The sequence below is a fragment of the Lygodium microphyllum genome, chromosome 5 (genome assembly GCF_053477565.2).
Source record: "Lygodium microphyllum isolate KBCC chromosome 5, Lygodium_microphyllum_v1.1.10, whole genome shotgun sequence".
In the NCBI taxonomy this organism is placed as follows: domain Eukaryota; kingdom Viridiplantae; phylum Streptophyta; class Polypodiopsida; order Schizaeales; family Lygodiaceae; genus Lygodium; species Lygodium microphyllum.
In genome coordinates this window covers 168,860,339-168,888,266 of record NC_141139.1, presented here as the reverse complement: position 1 = coordinate 168,888,266, position 27,928 = coordinate 168,860,339, and the positions used below count along the sequence as shown (strand labels likewise).

Genomic DNA, 27,928 nt, shown 5'->3' with positions numbered 1-27,928 from the left:
GTCAACAGAGAGTGTAGACCCAAGCAACGGTAGGCGTGTTCGTCAATCGGCATGTCCTGGCTGGGGCGTCGGCATGTCCGTCAGTTGTCCGATTTAAGATCCAGATCTGCTCTCTTTATCGGTGCACGGGGCAGATTGCATGAACAACAGAAGAATGAACAGTCTGCAACCTCTACTCATCAGAAATCCTCAGTCCAGGCGCAGATCCATCATTTCTGTCTGAATATGGTGTTGCCGTTACCTGCCTGTATACGAGCGCTCATAGAGTGCGCTGAAGACTGCCCAGATAGCAGGTCTGTTGCTGCCTAAGTACATGAGGGCTGTCCACATAGAGAAAGGGCCGAGCTGTCCATGCAAGGAGATCCCTCAAAATATCGCAAAGGAGATTCTTGCAAGGATAAGAGGAGGATCCACAAGAGGAGGGAGTAGCTTATCGGAATCAACTCCTATGCCTACTAACAAGGAAGCATCGAATATGGGCATATCTTCAACCAATGCAGGAGAGATCTCTACCATTGGTGGTGGGGGCTCCACATCCACATTCAGCTCCGATAAAAGACAAAGAGAGGAGGCTGTGCAGCACCCGAGAGACAATCCTCCCTCTCTCTCTCTCTCTCTCTCTCTCTCTCTCTCTCTCTCTCATCATGTGTGTGGATTGGGTGCCTTTCTTAGAGAAAGGCAATTACTTGAGGACATTGAAATTGCATGCACGGTGATTGAGTGCAATCTTGCATTCAATGTCCTAAAGCAAGAGCAATGGAAGAAGATGGTAAAAGGCATTGCCAATGTGGGTCCCTATAAAGGATGGACCGGTGTCACATACAACGACATGAGGACGAAAAAGATTGATGAAGAGGAGAGGATTAATAGAGCCCCTGATCTTATGTGGGCCGCATGGATAAAATATTGTTGCTCCATTCTCACTAACGGATGGAGTGATCATAAGAAACACGGCATCATCAACATACTCATCTCATGTCCACTCAGCACTTCCTTTTTGTGGACCATAGTAGATATCAACCACAGAGGGAGGAAAACAACGGGCGCATTCATCTACTACCACATTCGGCAAGCTATTATTCAGGTATACATTGCCTTTAAATTTTTTTCACTTTCTTTCATTATGATAATTGATTTATGCATAACTATCTATCTCCTTATTTTAATTTCTCTCTAATATCTATCTGCATTCTCTCTTTCTTCTTGGCCCCAATCCCCATCCATAGTTATCAAGTACGAACGGTACAATATGGTACGATTCGATCAAATATGGTACTAAATGGTACCTTAAGATTTTATAAGGTACAGTACCATATTAGTATGAAAAAAACTTGCTTATTTTAGACTAAAGATAATCGAATAGATATTTCAAGTCTAAATAGCAATGCTATTAAAGTACATAAGATGAGTACTTGAGGGTAACCTTCCAAAACCTAATGTTGCATGCGCAACATGCACTATTGCTATCTACAACTTATAACTACATAGATGGGAGTGGATACATCATACATGCATGATCATACAAATAAGAGAAGTGTGGGCTTGAGAGAGAGAAGGTTGAGAGAAATTGTTTGAATCTCAAATACCCTAATCTCATGGGAGAATCATATTAATATAAGAAGCATTTAGCTCGTCCCAAAGTGCAGTTCAAATGGGAAAGATGTATCCATTAAGTTGGTGCCTTATGGTACTAATACGTAAGGTACGGTACCTAAAGTATGGTATAGTATGAAACCTTTTGTGCGTGGTACTAGTACAATCAACTTGAGAGAGACGAAGAGTCTAGAGAGAGAGAGAAAGAAAGAAAGAAAGAAAGTTATATTAGCATCTACAAAACGCCAAGTTGGCCTATGAGACCAAAAGGTTACATACAAAATGTCTAGGAAGTTTTCCAAGTGCCAGTAAAGCTACTATCTAGTGTTATGGTGAACTAGGTGAGTAGGTACAAAATGATATACAAACTCGATACAATCTAGATGCACTTCAAGTGCAATGTGGAACTGCTCATGGAGCGTGGTAATATTAAGATGCCCCGCATGGGCGTGTCTAGCATGGAGAGGCTGAAGCAACGGGGTATGGCTCCCCGGTGGCGCTGTAGTATCCGCTGTATCTATAGGTGAGGTCCGTTGGCTATACTCCTCGCTGTAGAGGGGGTGGCCGAGGGTCTGTACAAGGTGGTCTCTATGTCGACGTAGCTCCAGAGGAAGAGCCCGAGGCATTTCTGGTGGAGGAAGTCTAGTGTTTGGGAGGGTGGCCTAAATCCCTCCTTGAAAAGACAGAGGAAGCGACCTTTGATCTTGTAGTACACTGGGCATCTACATATGTAATGTTCTTCTGTCTCCCAGTTGCCCGATGGCACTTCGAACCCCATGGGACAGGTGTACATCCATGTATCTCGGGTGCATAATGAAGCCCTCAGGTGTGAAGTGTAGGAGGCTCTCTCGGTAAAATGCCATCTTCTTCCCCAGATCCTCTATCGGTAACACCCATGTCCTAGCTGTGTGTAGCTAAATATTATCTGCCCTGATGACAAGGTTCAGCTCCTCCCAAGTAATCTTCACATAGAGAGAGAGAGAGAGAGAGAGAGAGAGAGAGAGGCTGACTTGATGGTCTGATGTAATAGAAAGTAGGAGATACTGAGGGAATGTTGACATGATGGTCTGATGTAAATTTTCACTATCTAATTCAATTATCTTTACGAAAAAAAAGAGAGGCTTGGGGAAGAGAAATAAGAAAGAAACAAGAAAAAAAAAGAAAGGAGAAAGAAAAAAATAAAGTTGTAGGCTTGAAGGAAAGTGGCCAAAAAGTGCCTATTTTTCCGTACTAAACCGTACGGATATGTACCGTACCGTACGGATCAATCCGTACTACATACGGAGACAACCCTGTCCCCATCTCTCTTCATTCTTGAATCTTGAAAGGCTCAACTCTCTCTTCCTCACTCTAACTTCGAATTGCTAGTATACTTGAAATTTGTAAATTGTGGCTGTAGGTGGGCCCCTCGAATGTGGTACAAGTTGTTACCAAGAATGCATCGAATTGTTGGTGTATCGGGCGTTTGCATGAGGCCAAGTTTCCCACGATTGTCTAGACTCCATGTGCAAATCATTACTTGGATTTGCTCATGGAGGACATTCAAAAGCTCAAGTGGGTAAAGAGGGTGGTTAGCAAAGCTACATTAGTTGTTACATTCCTCGCAGTAAAGATAAAGCTACTTGCAATATATTGTGAGCATAGCATACTAGAGTTGAAGAAGCCTTCTTCAACTCACTTTGCTTACATGTAGTTATTGGTCGAGCTCCTTTACGAGGTGCGGTTTGCCTTGCATCTAGACAGTGGTGTTCACTCTATGGAATAAGTGGAATGAGTATGAGACAGAGGAGACCAAAGCCATGCAGTGCTTGTGCCTTGATGAGCACTTTTGGCAAAAAGTCCATGTCGTGATCATTGTCCTGACTCCCTTTTATAGGGTGTTACTATGTATGAGTGATTGCGAGGGGTCACCCATGGGCCTTCTCGTTCACTTCTCTAGATCTGCATTGGTGGAGGCACATCCTTGTGCAGAGATCACAAAGACACAACGTGCACATGTTTTATACATAGCACAGAGAAGATGGACATGGATACATAAGCACATCCATGGTTTTGCTGCATTGGTATATCCGGCCTACAAGTCAATGGTAGTCATGGATGATAGAGAGTTCCGTTCAGATCAACTTGCTTAATTGACTCGTGTGCTCCTTGTGGATGACCACAATGCAGTGCTGGAGGACCTAGGATGCTATGCAGATCAAAGAGGACATGTGGCTTTTGCTTCTCTCACTTGTTGGAGGAGAGAGTCACTTGTGAAGCCTTTATTTTGGTGGCAAAACTTTGGATACACATTGGAAAACCTTGAGCCCTTAGCCATTAGAGTCCTTGCCCGAGATTGCTCTTCAGGTACATGTGAGAGAAACCGGAGTGCCTATTCTCTCATTCACACAAAGATTTGCAATCAGCTTAGCACACAACAGTTAAAGTGGCTAGTCTATTGCCACACTAACATACACATGATGAAGGCTATGATGAGTATGGGTAGTCCGAAACAGGCAAAATTTAAACACTTAACCATAAAATTTAAAATTTGTTGTTTTAAACTTTGAACTTTGAAGTTTATAATTTATAATTTAGACTTAATCATTGACAATCCTAAGTGCATTGTATAGGTGAATGCTGATACATTCAAGCTGATGGGTGTGTACATTAGAAGGTGAACGAAGAGGAGGAGATGATTTTTGCAAAGCTTTGTAGAGAGCTCATAGTAGTACTCGTGACACTCACAGCCAGCATGCTTGTGGGCAAGCAATTCGAGTAGGTGGTAGCACGGGCATGGTCATTCGACGCCCTCCAACATCGAGGAGGGGTGGTTCAAGTGGCTTAGAAACATATGTAAGGCAAGACTCTAGTAGCTCACATCTTGTGCCTCGTGATGACATCCCCCCTTTGCCTACACAACGGCCACCTAGGGAGCCATCATTTGATAATGACAGTAACGTCATCAGTGAGGACAAGTATAAATGTGTCTCATCATTTGATGCCGAGGAGTCATCTTCAAACTCTCTTGATGAGCACTCAAATGGTTCTAATGATGATGATGATGATAGTGATAGTGATGCCTCATCATATATTTATAGGTCTCTCTCTTTTTTGTATCTACTATTATTGTATCCACATGCATGATGCAACTATGATACCCTAGACTGTAGTTGTATCGCATGTTTTGCGCAGCCCATGCGACCGCGATGTCACCCTCATGTATTCATCTCATTTTGTAATGAAATGGGTATTTTCACTTTAAACATGTATTCTATCATGTAATGATTTATGATTTTTAAAAAATCATGTTAAATTTCTTTTCATACTAATATCGTACCGTACCTTATAAAATCATAAGGTACCATTTAGTACCGTATTTTATTGTACCGTACCTTTCGTACTTGACAAGTTTGAGTGTAACTATACTGAATAGAGCAATGAGGAGCATCATAAGATAATATTTCAGAGACTTATTCCCTATGTAACTTTTCATATCAGTTGCACAGTACATCAGCTTTGCTATGTATAACAGTTGTATCAGATCACTGGTCTCGACTTTTCCTACTTTTCAATTGGTCTAAGCTAGATGTTTTTTCAGCAAGTTTTCTTATTCTATACGCACACACATGATCCTTCCCTCAGTTCCAGATGTAGCTACGTTTCTTCAACTCTTGTTACAGCTCTTCCTCCCTCCCCCTCCATCTCCTTCCCCTCTACAATGATGGTTTGTCTATGGTAGTCCTACATTAGAACATTGGTGGTAGATGCAGAAGTTGCTAAGTAGAAGCGACTGTTCTGCATCAACAAGACTTGTAGAACAAGTGTTTCCCAAAAGACAACAATCGGGAATTTATATTGTAGCCTCACCAAGGCCTTCTCTAACTGCTCACATACATGATACTTCCCTCAGTTCCAGATCTAGCTATGCTTCTTGGCCTCTTGTTACAGCTCTCCTGGCATTCCACCCCCTTCATCTCCTTCCTCTGGGCTGGTAGATGCAGAAGTTGCTGATTAGAAGCAACTGTCCTGCATCAACGAGACTTGTAGGAAAGGTGTTTCCCAAAAGACAACCAGGAATTTATATTGTAGCCCATTCTCTTTGGAACCACCCTTATTTGACTGCGAAATGTTAAATTTGTTTAAAATCATGGATAGAAAAAAGAAACTATCCTAAGACGATCTTGCTAAAAAGGCAAGAGTAGTGCTCAAAGACAAACCTTCTCGTGGTAAACCAGAAAGGGATAACGAAACTCAGTAACATTATGATTGACTGATGAAGGATGAAGAAAAACTTCCTGTCGCCCATCCCACCAACAAACTTTTCCACTTGAGGCCAAACCAGCTCTGCGACTGAGCGCACTAGCATGACCTGCCCTTATGCTTTCATCATCCATTTTTGCAATGTTGGGATACAACCCTGCACAGATTGTTGCCTATGGCAAAGTATTCACTAATCATGTCAAAGATCATTTTGTAACATAGAGAATCAAAGACAGAAACATGTACCATGAATATCAAACTCAGACCTTTATTATGGAGGCTGAATGAGAATTAAAGTTATACGGCTGATTCAAATCATCTATCCAATGATCACCACCTGGCTCTTTTGCTGTGTTTCCCTTGTACACACAAGCCATGATATTAGTAATAAGTACATTGGCAAGGATCAAAGAACTATTTGGTGATTCAAAATACCACTTTTGTAGATCTGAAGTATATAAAGGAGAAGCACCGCAGCACACCTCAGATAAACTAATGAATCCTATGTCTGCTAGAAGAACTGCAAATTGTGACCGCATATCCCTGCCAGTCAGAATTTGCATTAGTGATCTCAATATTGACAATCTGGAATGTTATCTTTTCTTTTTGTTTTTCATAATGAGTTATATTATATTAAATTTTCAAATGAGTACAGAACTCAGATCAGAAAAGAGATACAAAATCATGGCAAAAGAGCAGAGGATAAGTTATCCTCTCTTTTTTTTTCGTAAATAAGTTATCCTCTCTCTCTCTCTCTCTCTCTCTCTCTCACATGAATACGGGGCTTTCCCTTACTTTGTTGAGTGTATATTAATATTGAAATTTTTGCATCCCACCCTTCAGGCCAACCAAACAGAAAGGATACAAGTCTCACATTTTTTACATCAGACCATCAGGTCAACGAAGAAAAAACACACGGATACAACTAAAAGTCTGTCACAACTCTGAAATGTCACTCAGAAAGGACAGCTGGAGCGGAGCGAACAATATCCAATCAGGGAGCAGCAATGTCAAGAAGAACCAGATCAGCTGAGACCATAGAGGAGATCTGCCATAATACTAGACCACAAACATGGGCCGCATGACCACGGATGCCTGATACTGAATCAAAAATGAAGGCATTCCAAGTACGCCAAATATACCACAAGGCTGTCTATCTAAGAAAATGGAAAAGGCAGGAAAAATCTAAATGCAAATAAGACGAGGAAATCATCTTTCTCATAATCCATGAGCGAACTGATATCTGGTGCTGAGTTGCCACAGACCACACACAGGAAACAAGACTCCAAATTTGTCTAGCAACAGGGCAGGAGAAAAAAAGATGAAGCACTGTTTCATCACATGTAGTACAAGACACACAACGACCAACCGAGATCTTGCGGGCTCGCAGCACATCACTAGTTGGAAGACCCCCAATTAGTAGCCTCCACATGAACACTTAACCCTGATACGGAACCCTAGACTTCCAAAGCTGGGAATCTTTCCTAGCACTTGTTTTTACTATCCGGAGTATGCCATACTAGCCTACTCCGTGACCCATCTCTTGGCCTCCACCATTTGATCATAAATCAAGTTTGCTGACCTTTTCTCAAAATCATCAGGAATCACAAACTTCCAATCACGCCACGGTGAAGATTGCTGTAATACTGGCGAGAGAACCTCAAAAGCCTATCTTGTACAGACGACCAAATGTCATGATAACGGCGAGGTACCCAAAAGTGCTGACAGATATGCCAAAAAGAATAAAGACGAGCCTGTCCAAGAATGGCACCATCAAGGAATGTATGCAACCCCAAACGAGCCATCCGTTTAAACTTATCTCTTCATAAATCTTTATAAGGCCAATCTAATAACCTGGAAGTAGCCAGCGCTTCTCCTCTCTCTCTCTCTCTCTCTCTCTCTCTCTCTCTCTCTCGTTTTTCGTAAACAAGAGTACATTAATGTATGGAGATATTTACATCAGGACATCAGGCCAACCAAATAGGAGGTAAACAACTACACTGAAGCCAGCAGCTATCAAAATAACCTATTACATGAGTAGTACTAATAAATCACATAGAAAGGACAGCTAGAGAAGAGCGAACAATAGCCAACCAGGGAGCAGCAATATTAGGAAGAACCAGTCAGTTAACATCATAGAAGAGATTTGCCATAGCAGTAAACCGCGCATATGGCCCACATGCCCATGGATGCCCGATCGTGAATCAAAAGTAAAGGCATTCCGAGTATGCCATATATGCCACAAGGCTGTCCATCTAAGGAAATGGAAAAGGCAAGAATAATCTGAATCCAAAGACATAGACGACATATTTCCCATAATCCACAATGTGGTGCTGAGTCGCCGAGGACCACACTCAAGAAATGAAACTCCAGATCTCTCAGGCCACAGGGCAAAAGACAAATAGGTGAAACAATGTCTCATCACATGTAGTGCAGAAAACACAATAACCTATAGAGATCTTTCGGGCACGGAGCACATCTCCCGTTAGTAGACCCCCAATAAGCAGCCTCCATATAAACACTTTTCCCTAATACAAAACCTTAGACTTCCAAAGCTGGATCAATCTTTCCCGCCACTTCTTTTTGCTATCTCGAAGATGCCATAATTTATTAACTTTCCCAGTGACCCATCTCTTGGCTTCCACCATCTGAAGATATATCTCATTAGCTAACCTTTTCTCAAAATCATCAAGAACCACAAATATCCAATCATGCCATAGATACGATGGCTGCAATGCAAGCAAAGGAGAGAACCTCTAAAGACCAAATATCACTATATCCGCAAGGCACCCTAAAGTGTTGACGAATACGCTTGAAAGAATAAAGACGGGGCTGCCCAAGAATAACACCATCAAGGACTGTCTTCAACCCCAACCGATCCGTCCGATTAAACTTCTCTTAATACAAATCTTTATGCGGCCAATCCAACAACCTTGAGGAAGCCAGTATTTCTCCTTGCAGCAAATTCTCCTCCTTACGAATATCAGGAGGGCACCAAACGGTAAAACGTAGCGACGCTTGCAAGGATGCAATAAAATGAGAAAGGAGAAAAGACTTGGGGATCTTAAAAGGCCTCATGGAATCAACCACATGCCACCAAGAAGTATGAATAGCCGTGCTACCATGAGAGATGCTTGTCTTTTCTATGAAAAATTTAGTAATATCTGACCAAGGATGAATCTGTATACACAGAGCCTGCAAAAGGGATAGCCTCAAAGCGACCATATGCAAATTAACATCCAACAAAGCTATGCCCCCCATCCTTTTATACCATATTGTCGTGATAACGCTCGCGCATTATCCCTAAAAACAGCCCATACTTCCATCCCTCTAGATAGGATCCTCGAGCTAAAAGAAACCATCACTTGTTGAACACCTTCCAAAAACTGGTTTTGTTGCAGAAAAGATTGATTAAAATGAAGAGGAAAATGTGTAAGGAGAGTCTTGAATGCAGGAACAGGTCTGTGGCTCATTTCCAAGATCAAAGGATAATGATCATACAAAACATGTTGTCTTTCCACCCACATATCAATGACTGCAGAAAGAAAGGAAACACTCTTCCAAATGTAGATCCCATCCAGTCTTGCCCAGGTATTTGGATGCTGAAAAGAACGATAAGTATATCTAGCTTGTGATGGATACATCCAGGACCACATGTCTTTGCTTCAAAGACACCGCTGCGAGAGCATCCCAAGCCTATCGCTCAGGACCCTCCATAACCAAATGTGGAGAAGTCGCCTAATCCCCAGATACACAAGCATTAAAATCACCCATGACAAAGCCTTGATAGGCCATGGCAATGCAGTGCAAGTCATCCCAAAGCTGGCGACGTTCCCTTGAACTAGAAGGAGCATACACACCTACAAGCCACAAAATCTCTCCCTCATAAAGTATTTCCAAAATCACAAATCGGTCGCGAGGGTCCTGAGAAACCAACGATGGTTGCAAGAAGGATTTGATAGCCAACATAACTCCAGATTTATGCGGAGCTCGACCACTAAAAAAGACCACATAATCCTTGTATACATAAGAAGATCCAACCAAAGCGTGTTGTCTGTGCTCCACAACACAAAAAACATCCCAATTTACAGCTAACAAAACTTTCCACAACCGATATTGCTTGCTGCCTAAAGAAATACCTTTCACATTCCACAAAGCAATTTTCATGAGCAATCACAATAGAAAAAAAACTACTAAACCATCACTTTTCCTTTCCCTTTTACATGAATCGCCTTGGCAGCCTAGAATCTCTCCATTTCACTTCTAATAACATCTACAACATCTGCCCTTTGCAAACCTCCAGCCCGAATACAATCAAGGACCCTATTAACCCTCTCCTTCATCAATCTTCTTCGTCCCCATCTCATGTATGTAACACTACTCCATCCTTCACATCGGCCCACATTGGCAATATTTCTCATCAACTTTCTCCATTACTCATGCTTTGCGACATTGAATGCACGATTGCACTCGATCATCGTGTGTGCAATCTCAATGTCTGCTTGTCATTTCCTTTCTCTAAGAAAGGTAACCAATCCAAGTATATGACTGAGAGCTTGAGAGATATTGAAGATGGAGATGGCAGCCATCAAATCAACACAGTATAGACAGTAGAGAAAGAGAGAGAGAGCTCAACACATGATTCATTCAATAGTGTGTAAGACAAGTACAAAGTACAACCCTTAGACCTTAGGGTTGCGTAAGTGCCTAAAGGTATATTCACACTTGAAAGTGACCAAATTCTATAGCATAAGCACACATATAGAGAATAGTCCGATTGAGGAAGAAAACCTCTCTTACAAAGAGTTAAAAGTGCCCCAATGTCCTACTGTGGATCATCGACACTCCTCTATGAGCGTAGGCATCAGTCAAACCCAACAAACCCCCCTAGAGTAAAAAGTGATCACCATACAAGGATCATCTACCAAAGAAGATCACATTAAAAGCATTATGAAATGCTTCAAATTTGTCATGAAGAATAGCTTTGATAAAAATGGTTGCCACATTGTTGGCTCATATCCCCTACATGTAGCCTCTCTTTGACAAAGTAATAGTGGATCTCTATGTGTTTCGAGTGTGCATGAAACTCAAGGTTCTGTGCCACTACAATGGCACTTTGAGTGTCAACAAACAAAGGACTAGGCTCCATGACAGATACATCAAGATAAGCCAACAAACGTCTCAACCATACACATTCAACTGTAGTAGTGAAAGCTGCCTTGTATTCATCTTCAGAACACAATGTAGTAATAGTGGATTGTATCTTGCCAAGCCAAGCAATGGAAGATGAGCCAAGAAAGAAACAATTTCCACTTGTAGAGTGACTTGAATCAAAATCGCAAGCCTAATCTCAATCACTGTAAGCCTGTAATTCCAAAGGTCCCCCCTTGGCGTGAGGCAATCCAAGAGTCCTATTGCTCTGCAAGAAATGAAAAACGCCCTACATAGCTTGCCAATATGTCATGCACAAGCTCGGCATATATCTGCTCAAGGCTGAAATTGCAAACTCAATATCTCAACTTGTGTTGCATAAATAAATGAGACATCCAACTACTAGAGCATATGTATGAATATCAAACAGATCACTATCATCATACAAAGACAACTTGAGTCCAGTCTCCATCACTATGCTAACTGGCTTCCAAGCCTGGAAGCCAAATCTCTCAAGGAGTTTACCAATATGTAATAATAATCAATGCCCTTCCTTTGCGTATAGCCTTTTGCCAAAAGCCTGGTTTTGTACTTATCAATGGATCCATCCGCTTCTTTTTCAACTTATAGACCCATTTAGTACCCATGGCTTTCTTTCCACCAAGCAATGTAACTAAATCCCATTTTTGATTCTTCATGATAGAATCAAATTTAGCCTGCATTGCTGCCATCCAATGCACACTTTGTTTTGCATCCTCAAAAGAATCAGGCTCCTCATCATCAAGTGTGTTTGCTGCCATTACAAATTCAATTGTATTAGCATGATCATGCAGACGTGCTTGTCTTCTAGTACGACTAGCAAGTTCAGCATCTTGCTTTTGATGAACCCTCAAGTTCAGCATCTTGCTGAATATTCAGCCATAGGCTGAATTTCTGCACAGCTTAATGGAGCAACTGGCTGAAAACAATTTGTTCATTTAATGAAGCTCCCGCTGTATCACCAAAAGAAATCGGCAGCAGCCCTTTAAATACATCACCTGCAGCCTGATCACATCCCTACTAACAAAAACTTTCTTGGAAGCAGGATCATACAATCAATACCCTTTACTCTCACTACTGCATTCAACAAATATGCACTTAACAACCTTATTGTCCAACTTCTTTCTCATAACTTTGGAAATATGAGCATATGCAAGACACCCAAAAATACGAAAGTGACAAACTGAAGGTTTACGGCTACTTCAAGCCTCAAGAGGTGCAGCATATTTTGATGCCTCAATAGGGTGCCTCTTCAAAACCTGACAAGCACACATAACTACTTCCATCCAAAAGCGATGAGGCAAGTTTTTAGCTTTTAGCATACATCTGACCATCTCCATGAGTGACCGATTCTCCCTTTGTGCAACCCCATTCTGCTCTAGAGTAAATGCAGTAGTATACTTATGTAAAATGCCTTTTTGCTTCAAAAACTATTCAACAAAGAACATATGTATTCTCCCCTCGGTCCGAATAGAAAGTCTTAATCTGACAAGCAAATTGATTTTCCATAGGTGCAATAAAAGCTGAAATACCTTGGGACTGACAATGGGGGAGAATATGTGTCACGTGCTTTTGAGCAGCTATGTGACGAGAGGTGTATTAAGCGTCACTTGACGGCCCCCTATACCCCCCCACAATGGTTTGGCTGAGCGGATGAATAGAACCATCCAAAAGCATGTACACGGTATGCTTAGCCATGCGGGCCTACCACACAGCTTTTGGGCTGAGGTAGAGAGTATAGCTGTGCATATCATAAATAGATCACCTTCCAGTGGTTTGGATTTCCAAGTTGCAAAGTAGGTACAGACCGGAAAACCTCTTTCTTATGCGCATCTATGTGTCTTTGGATGTGAGGCATTCTGCCATGTGCCCAAGGACAAGCGTACTAAGCTGGACCCTAAGAGTGTCAAATGCATTTTCCTTGGCTATGGAGATGCAGGCGAGATGGGTTACCACCTCTGGCATCCGCACGCGCGGAAAGTCATCCGCAAACATGATATAGTCTTCCATAAAGACAATATGCATAAGCAGCCTGAGAAGGTGATAAAGATATGCAGGGTTATATTCCAAGAGGAGCCACGTGCTCCTGCACAACCAATTGAACAACTTGCAACAACAGATGATACACATGGCCAGAATGTTAGACAGGATGCTACACATGCAGCAGAGCCTGCAATGAGATAATCTACTAGAGCTAGACGTCCACCTGATAGATTTGAACCCTCGATGCATTATGTCTTGGTTACAGATGCAAGAGAGCCTCTCACTTATGATGAGACTATTTGCAGGGTTGATAATCACTCCTGGGAGAGGACTATGCAGTCTGAGATGGACTCCCTGCATAAGAATATGACTTGGGATTTGGTTGCATTGCCTCAGGGCAAAAAGACTTTGCCATGCAAATGGGTATACATGCTAAAAAGTAACCCTGGAAACCCCAAGCCTGCTTATAAGGCAAGATTTGTCGCTAAGCCTTTTAAACAGAAGCATGGAATTGACTTTGATGAAGTTTTTTCTCATGTGGTCAAGATGACCACCCTACGCTTGGTTTTGGACTTAGTTGCATAGCTTGACTTGAACATGTATCAAATGGATGTCAAGACTCCATTATTACATGGGGATTTGCATGATGAGATATACGTGGAGCAGCCTAAGGGCTTTGCAGAACCTGGCAGGGAGCACCTAGTGTGCAAGTTGAAGAAAAGTCTTTATGGCTTGAAGCAGGCACATAAGAAGTGGTATCATAAGTTTGATGCCTTTATGCAATCACAGGGCTACAGCAAGAGTGCTATGAATCCGTGTCTTTACACGAAGAAAGCTCGTGATGGCTCATTGCTTATTTTGGTACTTTATGTGGATAATATGCTGATAGCAGGGACATCTCATGATGAGCTAGATGCTCTTAAATCTCACCTGAAGAAGAGCTTTGAGATGAAGGATTTGGGACAGGCCTCTCACATTCTTGTATGCGCATTAAGCGCGACAGGCATCAGGGACTACTCTACCTCTCACAGAGGGAGTACATTCATAAAGTCCTTGAGCGTTTCCCATGTAGGATATGAAGCCTATTGGCTGTCCATTACCTTCACTCACAAGCCGATTTTCCGCAAACAGATCAGCAAAGGGCCAAGATGGCCAATATCCCTTATGCATAAACCGTAGGCAGTTTGATGATGCCATGAAAGCCACTCGTCCAGATATTGCCTTTGCAATTGGTGTTGTAAGACGCTATATGGCCACTCTTGGCAAGAAACATTGAGATGCCCTGAACGGTATCATGCGATACCTTAAGGGCACAGCAGATATGTGTCTTTGCTATGGCAGCCAGGATACAGGAGTTGTGGACTACACAGACTCCGATTATGTAAGACATGCAAATAGTAGAAAGTCCACTTCCGGCTATTTATTCACCTATGCCGGAGGTGTTGTATCTTGGATGTCCGGGGTTCAGAAGTGTACAGCTCTCTCTACCAATGAGGCCAAGTATGTTGCAGCCACTGAGGCTTCCAAAGAGGCCATATGGTTGGGCCATTTGGTTCATCACCTTGTGATTGATTCTATGCTTACGCTGCATTCGGATTCTATGAGTGCTATTCAGCTAGCCAAGAATACAGTCTTCCATGCAAAGATGAAACACATTGAGGGGAGGTATCACTTCATACGTGGGGTCGTGGAGGACAAGTCTGTTGACCTTGTCAAGATCTCCACTGACGAAAATCCTACAGATCTGCTCACAAAAAGCCTCGCTACTGAGCGCTTTGCCTTCCTCAGGAGATTGATGGGTGTTGGATGAGATTACATTTTTCTGTATTTTTTCTTTTTTCTTTTCACTCCTCACTGGGGCACATTCGCCTTTAAGTGGGAGGTTATTGGGGGGTAAAGGCGCCTCCGCCTAGCCGCCCGTGTATTACTACACTAACAGTACCCGCCACTGTACACTACAGGTGCCGGGCGCCCATCACCGTCACTTTATTCTTTATTATTTTAGTAACAGTTTGAATAAAGAAAGGCCCGATCACACATTGTGACTGTTGGAGTTCTCATTTGTGTCTCTCTCTCTCTTCTTGCTCTTGCTCTCTGCCATAGCCCATTTCCAAGCAAGCTTCGATCCTTCTCGCCTTTCAACCATTAGGGGTCATGCCACAGGAACTTTCCAAGGGATTGATTCACCTCATTCCCAAAGAAAGTGTAGATAGATTGGAAATCACACAGTCGATACTCGCTACTTTGCTTGGAACTGCCTATAAGATCATTGCAAAGGTGATCAAAGTCCCAAATTAGCCCCATTGATGTCAGATATCATCCACCCCACACAAACAAGTTTTGCCGAAGAGTGTAGCATCTTCACTTTTTGGGAGTCCAGAGCTTTGGCTCTCTAAAAATCAGGACTTAATCATGCTATTTCTTGACTTTGAGAAGGCGTAGAACTGCATCCCTTGGGAATTCTTAGAGGGCACGATGCTGAGGATGGGATTTCCAAAGTAGTGGGTTAGGGGAATAGCAATTCTTTACTCCTTAGCTCATAGCCAGGTTACCATTGGTGGGGCACCAAGACATAGATTCAACATTCAGAGATCAGTTAGATAGGGCTGCCCATTAGCCACCTTCTTGTTCTTATTTGTAGCACATGCCATGAGCCCCTTCTAGAGAGAGAGATCTACACATATCAAAGGTATCAGGTTACCCATCCTTGATTTTGAGGAGCTTTTGGATGTGCCGTTTGCGGATAACACATCAATCTATCTAGATGCGAATGAGAGTAACTTTAGGGCCTTTGTATCAGCCATGGAGATATTTTGTACAGCAGCAGATGCCTTAGTTAATTGGCAACCGTGTGAGGATCTCACATGGGTTCCCTATGGTACTGCAGTGAGATACCTTGGATGCCATGTGGGGATTCACATTATCTCCTCATCACCAACCAAGTCCTTCTTGTGTCTATGTAGTACATCACTTCTTGTTGTTGGGCATTCTCCACGTCATGTATCGGCCAGGTGAAGCACCTTATCAAGAACTTCATTTGGTCCAAAGGAGATGGGAGCCCAGCCAGGGAAAAAGGTTGCTTGGGATATCACCATACAACCTAGATCCAAGGAAGGATTGGGGATCATAGACCGAGACAGCCACAACAAAGCCTTGATGGCTAAGCTCACTGCTAGGGGTTTCCTTCCAAGTGAGGAGCTCTAGAAGAAACTTCTAATAGGGACACTACAGGCTATGACATCTGCACAGGAAGGACCAACGACATAGGGAGGAGTCTTAAGGCCAGATTCACAGCTGCTATTATCACAGGCCAAAGATCTTTATTACCGAGGCTTCACCAGCTACACCCCACTACAGCCGAAGAAAAGAGAAGGCAGCCCCTTCTCTTCAATCACATTTTGATATTCGACTCCAGGCACACTCTTGGACAGAGGACATATTCATCATGGGGGAGATTCTCTTTACAGGTCACTATATCAGTGGGAGATTGGCTTGCATTCCAAGAGCTTCCAAAAAAGGCTCAGAGACAAAGACTACAAGGGCTAAGGGGAGGTAGAGTTATGATCGCGGCCGTGAGAGAGGGAGTTCCACTAGATTGCAAGACAGATATAGGCACCTCTCAGATGTAGATCCGTCTCTTCTCTGGAGGGGACATTCTTCTAGCAGTGTTTGTGACTAGCAGAGACATTTACTTTTATGGTTGTTGAGGATTGCCATCTCCAGCCAGGGCCTCAACCAGGCAGCATTCATTGGATGCCCCAAACAGAGGATTAGAGTAGTGGCTCACTTTGAGAGGAACTGCCACATTGACCCACACCCCTACAGAGATTATAGTGGGATCCAGGAGAGTGGGTGTGGAGGGATCCGTTCCTTGATAGACCTCCTGCTGTGCCATTTTTTGGCTACACTACCAAGCTGGGGAGGAGAATGCAAACGAGCAAGATCACAACACAACCAGCAGCCTCCCCCCATTGGTACACAAAGGGAATCACAAAGGAGTTCCTATAATGCTTTGGGAGGAGGCTACATGATAGCTTCAAGCCTAGGAAGATATCTCTCTTCCGATGGCTTGTAGTTCATAGGAGCTTAGCAGTTGGCACGTGGCTCGGATATGACAGGGGCCCAGTAGCATGCACGAGATGCGGCAATCTAGCAGAGATGCATACACATTGCCTGTGGGACTGCCCTACAGCCCATAAGATTTGGAGGAGATCCCTCAGGATAGTATTTCACGGCAGAGCAAAGGCCTTGGTGGCTACCTGGGGGGCTGTAGCATGGGTCACAGATAATGTGGCTCTGAGGATATTCAGGGGACACTCTTTTCTCATCATTGGCCAGCATCTGATCAGGATTCTTACTCTAGATTACTCACATGCACATTGGATGCAGGGACACTGCCACACATGGGAGTTGATTCTCAGTATCATAGCCTAGTATATTTGGACTATGAGATGCAGCCATGTTATTGACCTTCTGGATGAGTGGAGACTCTATCAAGATCCTTGCTGAGCTCCAGTGAAGCAGCTTCTGTATGATACTCAAGACAAAAGGTGCCAACTGCTACTATAAAGTAATGTCCACATGACATCTACATATCGCACTCTGGTCCTACAAGGAATTCAAGTGAAATCCTCATGAGGTCTCTAATCTGGCTATCCAGTTCTCACATATCCAAACAGCAAACAATGTATGCTGATTGATGAGAGCCCCAAAAGATATGCTAAAGATCTCCATGGCTGCACAAAGGCCCTAAAGTTTCTCTCATCCCTGTCTAAATATATTGTTGTATCATCTGCACACTCCACATCAAGGAGCTCCTCAAACTTAGGCATGGGAAACCTGACAACTCTAATCCCAGTAGATTTGTCTGTCGAAAGGACCCATGGCCTCTGTTAAAAAAAAAAAATAGGAACAGAGCTGATGGGCATCCCTGTCTTACTAATCTCTGAATGCTAAACCTGTCTCTGCTAGCCCCACCGATGAGAACTTGGCTATAAGCTGAAGGATACAAAGTTGCAACCCCTCGCACCCCTACTTTGGAAATACCATCCTTTGGATGATGCCTTCCAAGGCCTCCCAATCTACATAGTCATATGCCTTGACAAAATTCAGAAGACCACAGTGAGGCTCTTATTCCTGGAACAAGAAGTCATATGCCTCCTCCATGATAAGAGCCATCAGATGCCTGCTCATCCTCTCAGTCACCGCCCTCCTCATGCTCTACCAAACCAACTCTCTGCCTCTCTCATACCCAGGGGGTGGTTCGTGGATCCCAACAAGGCTGTGTAGTACTTTGTAAGCAACCTGCCCCACCTCCAAGGAAGCTCATTCCTACCATCATTGGCTGGTATATCTGCACCGCAAGCTTCAGCAAAGCTACACACTAATGGCACACCTGCACCTCTTAGACTCTCCATTGCATCTAGACAGAGATAATTCATACTCTGAGATATGCGATTGCAAGGGTTCTAAGCACATTAGGAGACAAAACGCCCTTCTAGACACGTGGGAATCTGGTAGTTTGTTCCATATCGCCTACACATATATCTGGCATTGTAGATCATCCAACTGCCTGTTTAGTAGCCTTGTACTAGAAATTATCCCTTGAGCAGCCAGCTTGGGAGATCCTTCTCACTCTACTTATGTTCATTTCATGTATTTAGATGTTGTCTCCTGCTATACCTAGTGATGCTTATATCCTCTTTTCACTTTTCACGTTTCTCTGAATTGCATATGTCACAGTATATTGAGTGAACCAAATGTCAGGAATCAACAGTCTATACAAAAGAATCTGGATAAGGTGAAGTTGATTTAGAAACAGACTTTACATCTGTATGACGAAAGGAATAGGCAATCAACAATACATACTACACTTCATTAAGGCAAATATACTACTTGTAAGTTGTCACAATTTAGTAGAATCCTTACACGCTTTCTAAATTCTCTCATCTTTTCTTCATCATGTAAATTACTAGGGGAATATTCCTTTACAAATAAGAAGAGTATCATATATAGGCCTGTTCTTCATGTAATATCCATTAAGTGTTACATAATGTTGCCAATTGACTTCCTTCGCTACTATAAAGCAGGTTTATACTACTGAGTCAACAACCGTATAGCATCACAGACTATCACATTGCCAGGAAAAGGAATGCTTTAGAAGTACAAAAGTAAGTAAGTTCTATCATCCAAGTCGACCATACAGGTGTCAAAAATCTACACTCCCACTGTTTTGTGAATATGATTCTAGGACAAAAGTCAAAAGAAACCACAAGGTGGAACTTTCTATGGTGATCCCCAAATCATGCCTCATCCACAATGTAACGTATGAGCAATTAAAGAAAAGGACATTGACAAACAGCATATATTCTCCATGAAAGAAAATACGTTAGAACTTTGCAGCATTTGAAATTCTATACATGTAGAAACCAGAGTAAGAAACAAGTAAGCACCTGAGCATGTTTAGTGTAGGTACGCTGAGAAAATTTGATTTACAGTAATCATAGGCAGCTCTGGATCCTCGCTGAAGACAAATAAAAATTTTCCCTCTTGTTAGAAAACTTCATTTCCTAGCCATTTATAGGGATAATGCATTGTTCCTTTATCCTAAGCCAAATTATAGGAAACCTTCTTTAAAGCAGTCATCCACCCATTGTATGCTGCAACCATTGCAAGCTGGTCTGATTGCTGGCCGGATGCTAAGCTGGACTGTTTGCCATTGGATCCTTTAATAGCAACATAGGCCTTCTTTGCTCTCTCCATGGCATCCATCTATATCAATGAAATTTTTAACAATAGAATATGGCTTATTCAAGACTCACTGCACAAAGTTCATTGAACACCAGCTAAAAATGGCTGATATTGAGACTCTTATACATTTGTAGCTCCATGTATATGCAGGAACACTTATCCTATTCAAATTTTATAACCAGTCTATCATGAACAAGAAAATAAAAACTACATTTATTAGGTTAAGATTGCCACAAGTTGCAACACTTATAATGCTTTTTTTAAGAAAAAAGAAGAAAATCTATCAATAAACCTTGCAGAAAAGAGCAGAACAGAAGAAAACATATTATAAAAAGTAACTGAGAACATCATCAATACAATGGCTTTTGAAAAACCGAACTCATGGGCTATAATGCCAGACCCATATGAGGGGCAATGTGAAAGAAGGTGCCAGAATCCCAAGTCCTCAAAAAGAATCCTCAATGAATCCCCCTGCAGCCTGTCCCATCCCCCATGCAGAACATGGATAATCTCTGTGCAAATCCTCAAGAAGATCTCTACAATCAAGACCTAAAGGAGGTCTATAGCCTATACCTTGCATTCCAAATGTACCAGGCAATAATACTAGCAATCAGCTCCCATCTATGACACTATCCTTCAGTCCATTGTATCCATGAATAATCTCGAGGTGGAGATCCTTCTAAGATCCTAGCCAATGATGAAAAGGGAGTTGCTCCCTCGCAAACCCTTATATCCACATCATAGGCTCTCCTCCATTGACCCCCAAGTAAAAACGATGATCTCCATTCTGCCATGGAAGACCACCCTGAGGGCTCTCCTCCACACCTCCTAAGCTCAGGGATAGAGAGTTCCATGGATGTTGAGCTAGAAGTGCATCGTAAATTCATAAGCGCTTTATTATAGCCCAAAATCTCAAATTACCAAACTTTCATTACAAAAGAAACATGTTCCTAGATAGTGTCTCAGTCCCATAAGCCAAACCCTAATTTGGGAGGATCCACTCATCTATAAATGGACAGGCTGCCCACCACTCAACCCTATCCTTGTTTTGCAGATTGTTCACACCCTCTTTCTGATGTCCACCGCCCATCTTTTGGAGGATATCTCAGTTCGAGCTGCTATCGAACCAGCACCTCATCCAGTCCCCCCTACTGTTGGCAACTGTTTCCAGCCAGTCTACTCTATTAGACATCATCTCCAGGTTGCGTTTTGCTGCTGCATCATGTGCTGCTTACATTTGATCATCAGCTGTTGTCATTGCTACTAATGTCAGCATTTATTGCTGCATTTAATGACCAGACAGTCCATACAGCCTGCCACCTCATCGAACATTTTCAACTAGGGTCCTTTCAGTATGTTCTCCTAGGAGATCTCCTAGCCTTTGCAATCCACCTGCTTGGTTTCACATAAGGAAATAACTTCCATTATTTATAATGGCATCCATGCTCTCTTTCTTGCAGTTCATAGAAGATTGCTACAAGGAAGAGTATCTCTAACTAGTAAGGGCAAACGAATTTAAGTCCATCTCCTTTCGGTCTTGATCAGACTCTAAAGATCTGCATTTGCTGCTGCCCTACAATTCCAAAGGCATTATCTGTATAGAGGACCATGGATGATGCACTCTCCAGCTCACTTTCTGCCCCGATCCTAGAGAGACAGGAGTTTGAGATTGAGTATTCACCTTGCATAGTGTCTTTGCTGCATTGAACCTTGTATTTACTCATTCTCATTCTTTCATCTTTGATGTTCATTGTTTGTGAGTTACCCTAACCCTACTGAATTCTTTTATCAATCTAAGCTTTGTCATACTATTATGTTTGTCATCTATAGATGAGTATATCTTCACATGTTATTAGAGTTAGGTACTCACTTAAGAAACCTAGGCTTTTGATTGGAGAGCTCATCATTAGAAACATGATCTTACAAGGAAGATGACTTCAAACACTACTTCATCATTTCACTCTTCAAAATGTCCTATGTTGAGAATCAAGCAAGAGCCAGCTTCACAGCTTGCTCTGTGAGGTTTTTCACACTAGAGGGACATCTGACTATCATGGTGTCTACAAACCTTTTGAGATCTAAGGAGCCGAGTACAATTTAATTTTCATGCATTGAGCCCAACAACAACTAGAAGGTAACATTATTTATTCACCCTTAGATTCTGCACATCGGTCTAATGATTTGGCACAAAGGAGAACCTACACTTGGGAATTGCCATTCTATTAGAAAGAAAGAAAGAAAGAAAGAAAGATATATTAAAGTCTACATAAGGCCAATGTCGCCTATGAGAAAATCCACAGTACATCCATGTCTAATGGCATCCCATCAGTAAGGAAAAGATAACATTACAAATAAGTGGGTGGCCTATGAAACAATACTGAAAATAACTATATGATGGGACTATACTAGGGTTGAACCATATGTAGTGTTGTTCCATCGATAGAAAAGAAAAGTAAAGGAAAGGAGAACTAGATCTGATAGAACCATGTACAAAAGTGTGGTGAGGACTATGCGTTGTAGCTGATCTCAAGATCTACACATGATCTCAGCTACGATGCGGTCCCTAGCTGCTTCACTGATATGCTTGGTGGTGAGTCAATGGTGTCTCATGATAATGGCTCTAATCCGACTGTGGTGTGCCCTCCTCAAATGTGGTCTTGGTAGACGGGGTTGTCGTGCTCGACGAAGGGAAATGGCTCTATCCAATGTGACTCCACGGTGTGGCCTGTAAGGTGTCTGGTGGGATGGCTCTGTCTCTACTAGGCTGGTAGTGTTAGTAGGGTCGGCTCTGTAGAAGTCTATCACTACTCTCTCTGTGTGTCCCTTTGGGTGAGCTGACCTCCTGTCTCGCAGTAGTGCAGTTCGGAGCCTCTCGACCTCCAGGAGGAAGAGACCGACCCAAGTACAATCCTTCATTTACTTTCCCTCCTTCCACTCTAACGTAATACACACAAGTGATTACTTCTATTTATGTTTCTTATGTTTCTGCTTCCTTGCAAAATATTGGTGATATATGAAGAAGAAGTTACTCTTCACTCACTACATAAAAGTCTAAGTCCTGAAGAGGACAGATACCCTCATGTAAACACAGAAATGTGTGCATATAAGCAAACTCTAATTTTCCTTCTTCACATTTTCCTCGAAGTTTTGTTTCTTAAAGTCAGAATGAAATAGGTGCATCATCATCATCATTTAAATTTCAAAATCATGCATCCCCATTTGCTACATCTTCACTACAATTTCAAATTTGACCCTTTCCTACTGCAACCACATCTACATTTATGACATTTTCCACCTCACCATTCACCATTCCACCTATCATACGACACACCACTCGAGGATACTCAAACATACGCACATCCAACCCTTTAGCTCCTTTGTTTTTGCAAACCTAACTGGTGGAGGTGCACCAATGGTGTGGGATCACCCCCAATCCAACCATTCATGGGGACCTATATGTACACGTATCCAACCCACGCATCTTGAACCCCACCCTATTTTTCTCATCTTGCTGCTGACCATACAATTTGCCAACATGACAATACCTAGTAGCCCAACCAATACATTTCCAACAAGTGGACCATCCAAAAATCAATCACCTCCTTTAGGTCACATCCAAAGTCACCATGTCAAGCACTTTGATGCCTCATATAGCACCTAGTTACCCCAATTCTTATCCTATGACACACACCTATCCTCCTCAAGCCATCCATCCATGTGTACCACCAAAGTATGCATTGAAAGATAAACATCATTTCAACAAGTCCACCTTTACCACTTGGTCATGTTTGATATGGTATGTCTTAGATTCCTAAGGCTTGTAAAAACTTGTTCAAGGGTACAAACCTCGGCCTTGGTTCTCATATGAGATAGTTCACTCTCAGAAGAACAAAAATGCTAGAGCCATAGTCCAACTAATGCAAGGTCTTATGCCTAAATTTCACTCTCAACTCAACATCTTGACCATCTATCTGTGCATTGGGGATATCTAGTAAACCGCTATGTTGCTTCCAATTGTACACTCTCAAGTTCGCGAATATCAATGAATGATCATTGAATTTGCCACAACTGTCTTACCCAAGTCAAATAATGATCAAGTCACTTTGTTTATAAACAAGTTATAAAATAGATACTTTAGTTTCAACCAACAAGTCATCTCATAGCCCCAATTACCCTCCTATGAATTTTGAGTGTCAGCTATTGCGTTATGCTTAGCTCTTGTACAAACTTAATAAGAAACCCCGATATTCAAAGGGAGCCTTGACTTCCCAAGAGGTGAAGCAAGGTCGTGAAAAGAAGAATATAGACACTAAGTCGAGTGGTCACCAGCGAAGTAACTCCCCTTCCCAAATGAAATCAAGTTAGCAAATAATCCCTAAAAAGAATAAGCACTGCGTGAACACCAAACAGGCTATCTCATTGGTCCGTCAATGCCACTATCTTGGACTTTGTCCTCAAACATTCCATATCTTCCTTCAAGATAGACTTCTTGAGTCCTCTTCTATTTGTGAGTTGCCTTCTTCATGAAGTGAGCAACCAAAAGCAGTTAAGCCCACTTTCCTATAGATCCTCCGAACCAACGGATCATGGAACCTTCCTCCAGTTCAAATGTTGACGAAACCGACCAAGGATCTAGTACACCTCCCACGTGTGTCTAAATCGACTGCATGCTCTAGCCGAGCTTCTCTCTTCCGATACACATTTCACCTCTTACTTTCTTCCATCTCTCAAGTATCTACCTCTTGGTAGCGGGACCATTTCAAAACCCAACATATTGCACTCGCAACTTTTTGAAGTTAAGGAATGCGTGTTTTATGGTCTTATGTGATATTTTTGCTACTAACTTGTCTTTTTAACTTGGTCCTAATCCCTACAAGACCTATCGGTTGATTGAAGTGAAGACTTGGATCATTTGGCACTCCTCTTGGTTGCCCTTCCTTGATGGGGCTTTTCACACTCGACAAGCATTGTTAACCGTCAGACGAACAAGGTGGAAAATCTGGAAAAGCTAAAGCAGAAGACAAAGGCCAAGGCAAAGTGAAACAGAAGATGAAGGTGCGCCAAGAAATATCTAGAAACACAAGAAGCGCAACAAAAGCCAAGGCAAAGCGAAACGGAAGACGAAGGCGCGCCCACAAAAATCTAGAAACACAAGAAGCGCAGAAAAGACCTAAAAAAGAGAAAAATGCGCACAAGGAAAAGTGCAAGTCAATACTTTTGTAAAAGAGCGCAAGCGCATCATGATTTAATTTAAGGAGCGCCAGGCTCTCACCCGTGCAAATTGTAAATGTAGACGGGCGGTGAAAAGGAAGCTAGGAAGATAGAAGAACAATGGGAAAAATGACCTAGGCCACGGCCAGCCACGTAAAAAAGGGGATAAGGGGATGACCATCCAAAAGGGATTTAGGGTTTTGTATATAAAGTTGAAAAGTAAATGAGAAGCTCATTCTTGTGTGTAGTCAAAAGCAGTTCTCCTCTTCTTCTTCTTCTTCTTCTTCTTGCTTGAGCTTGTGCTTGAGAGAGGGAGTGTGAGAGTGTGAGGGAGTGTGAGAGTGTCAGGGAATGAGTGTGTGAGGGTGAGGGACTAAGGAGGAGAAGCTCTCCATCTTCTCCTCTTCTCTTCTCTTCTCTTCTCTTCTCTTCTCTTCTCTTACTCGCAGCAATGGAGCTTGGAGCGTGAAGCTTGAGGATGGAGCTTGCTTGAAGCTTGCACTTGGATCTTGGAGCTACCGGAGTGCGCGGGACAGGAGGTAACTCGATCGGCATGGAGGTAAGCTCACTACACCCGTAGATATGGATGGCACGTCGGCTATGTGAGAGGTAGCCATTAATGCTCGGCTTGGAACGCTTGAAACAATTAGTCCATGGGTCTTGGCGGTTGAGCAAAAGCTCCCACATTTTGGTTCCGTTGCCGGGACCAACGGATTCAAGCCTTGAGGGCTTGCGCACTTCGGATCGACCATCGAAGAAAGGGTTTTCCCCGAACCGGTGCTTGAGGTAGATAGGTAGGAAGCGAGGGAGTTTGAAGAGGTATTCTATCTCCTTAGCAAGTAGGTTTTTGGTTTTTTGGATTTGAAAAAGCATGTTGGAGTAGTGTAGTTATTTGCTTTGTGATTTGGGTACATTAGGATAGGAAAAACAAAGAAAAAGAAGAAAAACAAGCATCAGGGTTTCTGTTGTCATAATAGGGCATGAGAATTTGATTCGGTTGCCGATTTGCATTTTGGAGTTTCTTGGCTATTCCAGGTATATACAACTCTTCCCCTCCATCCATAGCTTTGATCTGGCGGTGTATGATAGGCCATGACCTGAATCGTGTGATTCGAGCAATTTATCGTTGCGCCAGCCAAAGTCACGCCGCGATCGGCCAGTCTGAGTGACGACGATTTTGAGCTGAGTCCCAGAATCGGCCATCGGCCCACTACCGCTCGGACCACCTGACTCGGACCACTCGACTCGGACGCGTCGAAATTTGTCCCTCGGCCCACTTAACTCGGACACCCACCGCTCGGCCCGTCCAAATCGACCATACGGACCAACTTTGAAATTCGGCCCTCGGTCCTACCGACTCAGCCCAACCCCACTCGGACAAGTTAACATTCGGCCCAACCGAATCAACCATTCGGTCCTCGGCCCACCTAACTCACCCTCGGTCCGTATGTCTCGGCCCGTCCGAGTGACCCCATCCGAGTGGATCTTTTCGGCCCGTCCGAATCCGAACCTCGACTCGTCCGCGTCCGCCCTGTCCGAGTTGTCCATTCACCCACTCAACCCTCGAACAACAACACTCGGACTGGCCAAATTTGACATTCGGACCAATTACATTTGGCTCTTTCTCATTCGGCCCTCATCCCTCGGACGCCGGCCGAATCGAGCATTCAACCCCTCCAATTTGGGCCTGTTGGGCCGAATTTGGATTTGTCCAGATTTTAACCTATAGACCCTAAAACTGACCGAGAGACCATATAGAGCCGAAACCATATCATAGATCGATCACTAGGCTGAAATTTAGAGCAAGTAGTTCAAAGTTTGGCTATGAACGGTCCTTCAAATCACACATGGCATTTACCGTAGCGGCCCCGCGGGCCGAGGGGGACTGCCCCCTCCACACCTCCCCCAAGTAGATTGGAGAGAAAATGCGCGCCGTGACAGGTCCTCCAAATTAGATCATAGTGTAGTAATGGCTCTACACAAGCATAGATTCTCACTTACAAAGGAGCAATCAAAAACCCATACCCGAACAAAGACAAACAGAGACCCTAGAACCTCAATGGGCCAATCTAGCCTACAAGGGTAAAAAGGCCATACCGCAAAAACACGTATGTATTGCATTCGGGCTGCATCTAGTCAAAGCCGAAAGCAACAACATCAAGCTACAACTGCGAGGGTGACTAGATATGACAGTCCTGACGATAGATGCACCTTGAATAGCACTGCACAGACGATCCAAAACATCAGTGGAGAATCCACATCTCGTCGTGCAGTTGGGGACCCAAGGGCATTTATCAAAAGGCTTAAATTTATAAGCCAAGACCCGGAAGATGAAGACATAGTACCGCCTGCATATCTTAGGGTCAAACTCACCGCGAAAAGAGAGCACACTATCGATGCTCTAATTGATGAAGGAGCAGATTTTAATATCTTGACCTATGAAGCATGGACCCTACTAGGCCAACCAGAGCTCACACCGACTAATGCAACTCTTAGCCCTTACACGGGACACCCACAAGCACTCATAAGAAAGTGCAAAATCCTTGCGACAATTGAAACTGAAAGCTTGCCTATCCTATTTCATGTTCCTCCAAATAGCGCTAATTGCGGGAAGGAAACCCTGCTAGGAAGGCCCTTCAAAAGGGCGACCAAGTGTGAGGCCGACTATATAGCACAGAGGATACACCTCGCACTACCGGGTGTGAGGATAGTCACAACCTTTAGCAAGGGAGACCTCATCGAACCTCGAGGAAAAGGCAAGGAAGATGCTGACATAACAGTCAAGCCTGCTAACGAGAGCAAGGACTTGTTGGGAGAGTTGATATAAGCACAAGTCAAACAACAAGAACCAGTGAGTGAGGCCATGCCTGAAACAAGAAGGTCATGAGACAATGCCAAGGACGGAATTTGGACGCAAAAGCCACTAGTGCCCAGGAGCCTTTGATTCCCCAAGAGAATA

At 43.0% G+C, this 27,928-nt stretch overlaps 1 protein-coding gene across 3 annotated transcripts in view; it reads right to left on the bottom strand.

The window, feature by feature from the left end:
- LOC148036671 (RNA helicase family protein) overlaps positions 1-27,928 on the bottom strand; it is a 248,838-nt gene that overhangs the window by 32,703 nt on the left and 188,207 nt on the right. For 2 of the 3 annotated variants that reach the window (XM_087678715.1, XM_087678718.1), the window contains 5 exons: positions 19,636-19,779; positions 19,461-19,531; positions 6,318-6,378; positions 6,102-6,194; positions 5,793-6,008 (listed from right to left, as the gene is read on the bottom strand). In XM_087678715.1, the coding sequence (XP_087534841.1) occupies positions 5,793-6,008; positions 6,102-6,194; positions 6,318-6,378; positions 19,461-19,531; positions 19,636-19,779 (585 nt within the window). Of the gene's footprint in view, positions 1-5,792; positions 6,009-6,101; positions 6,195-6,317; positions 6,379-19,460; positions 19,532-19,635; positions 19,780-27,928 lie in introns of those variants that run through there. The other variant, XM_087678717.1, reaches the window with a different exon arrangement.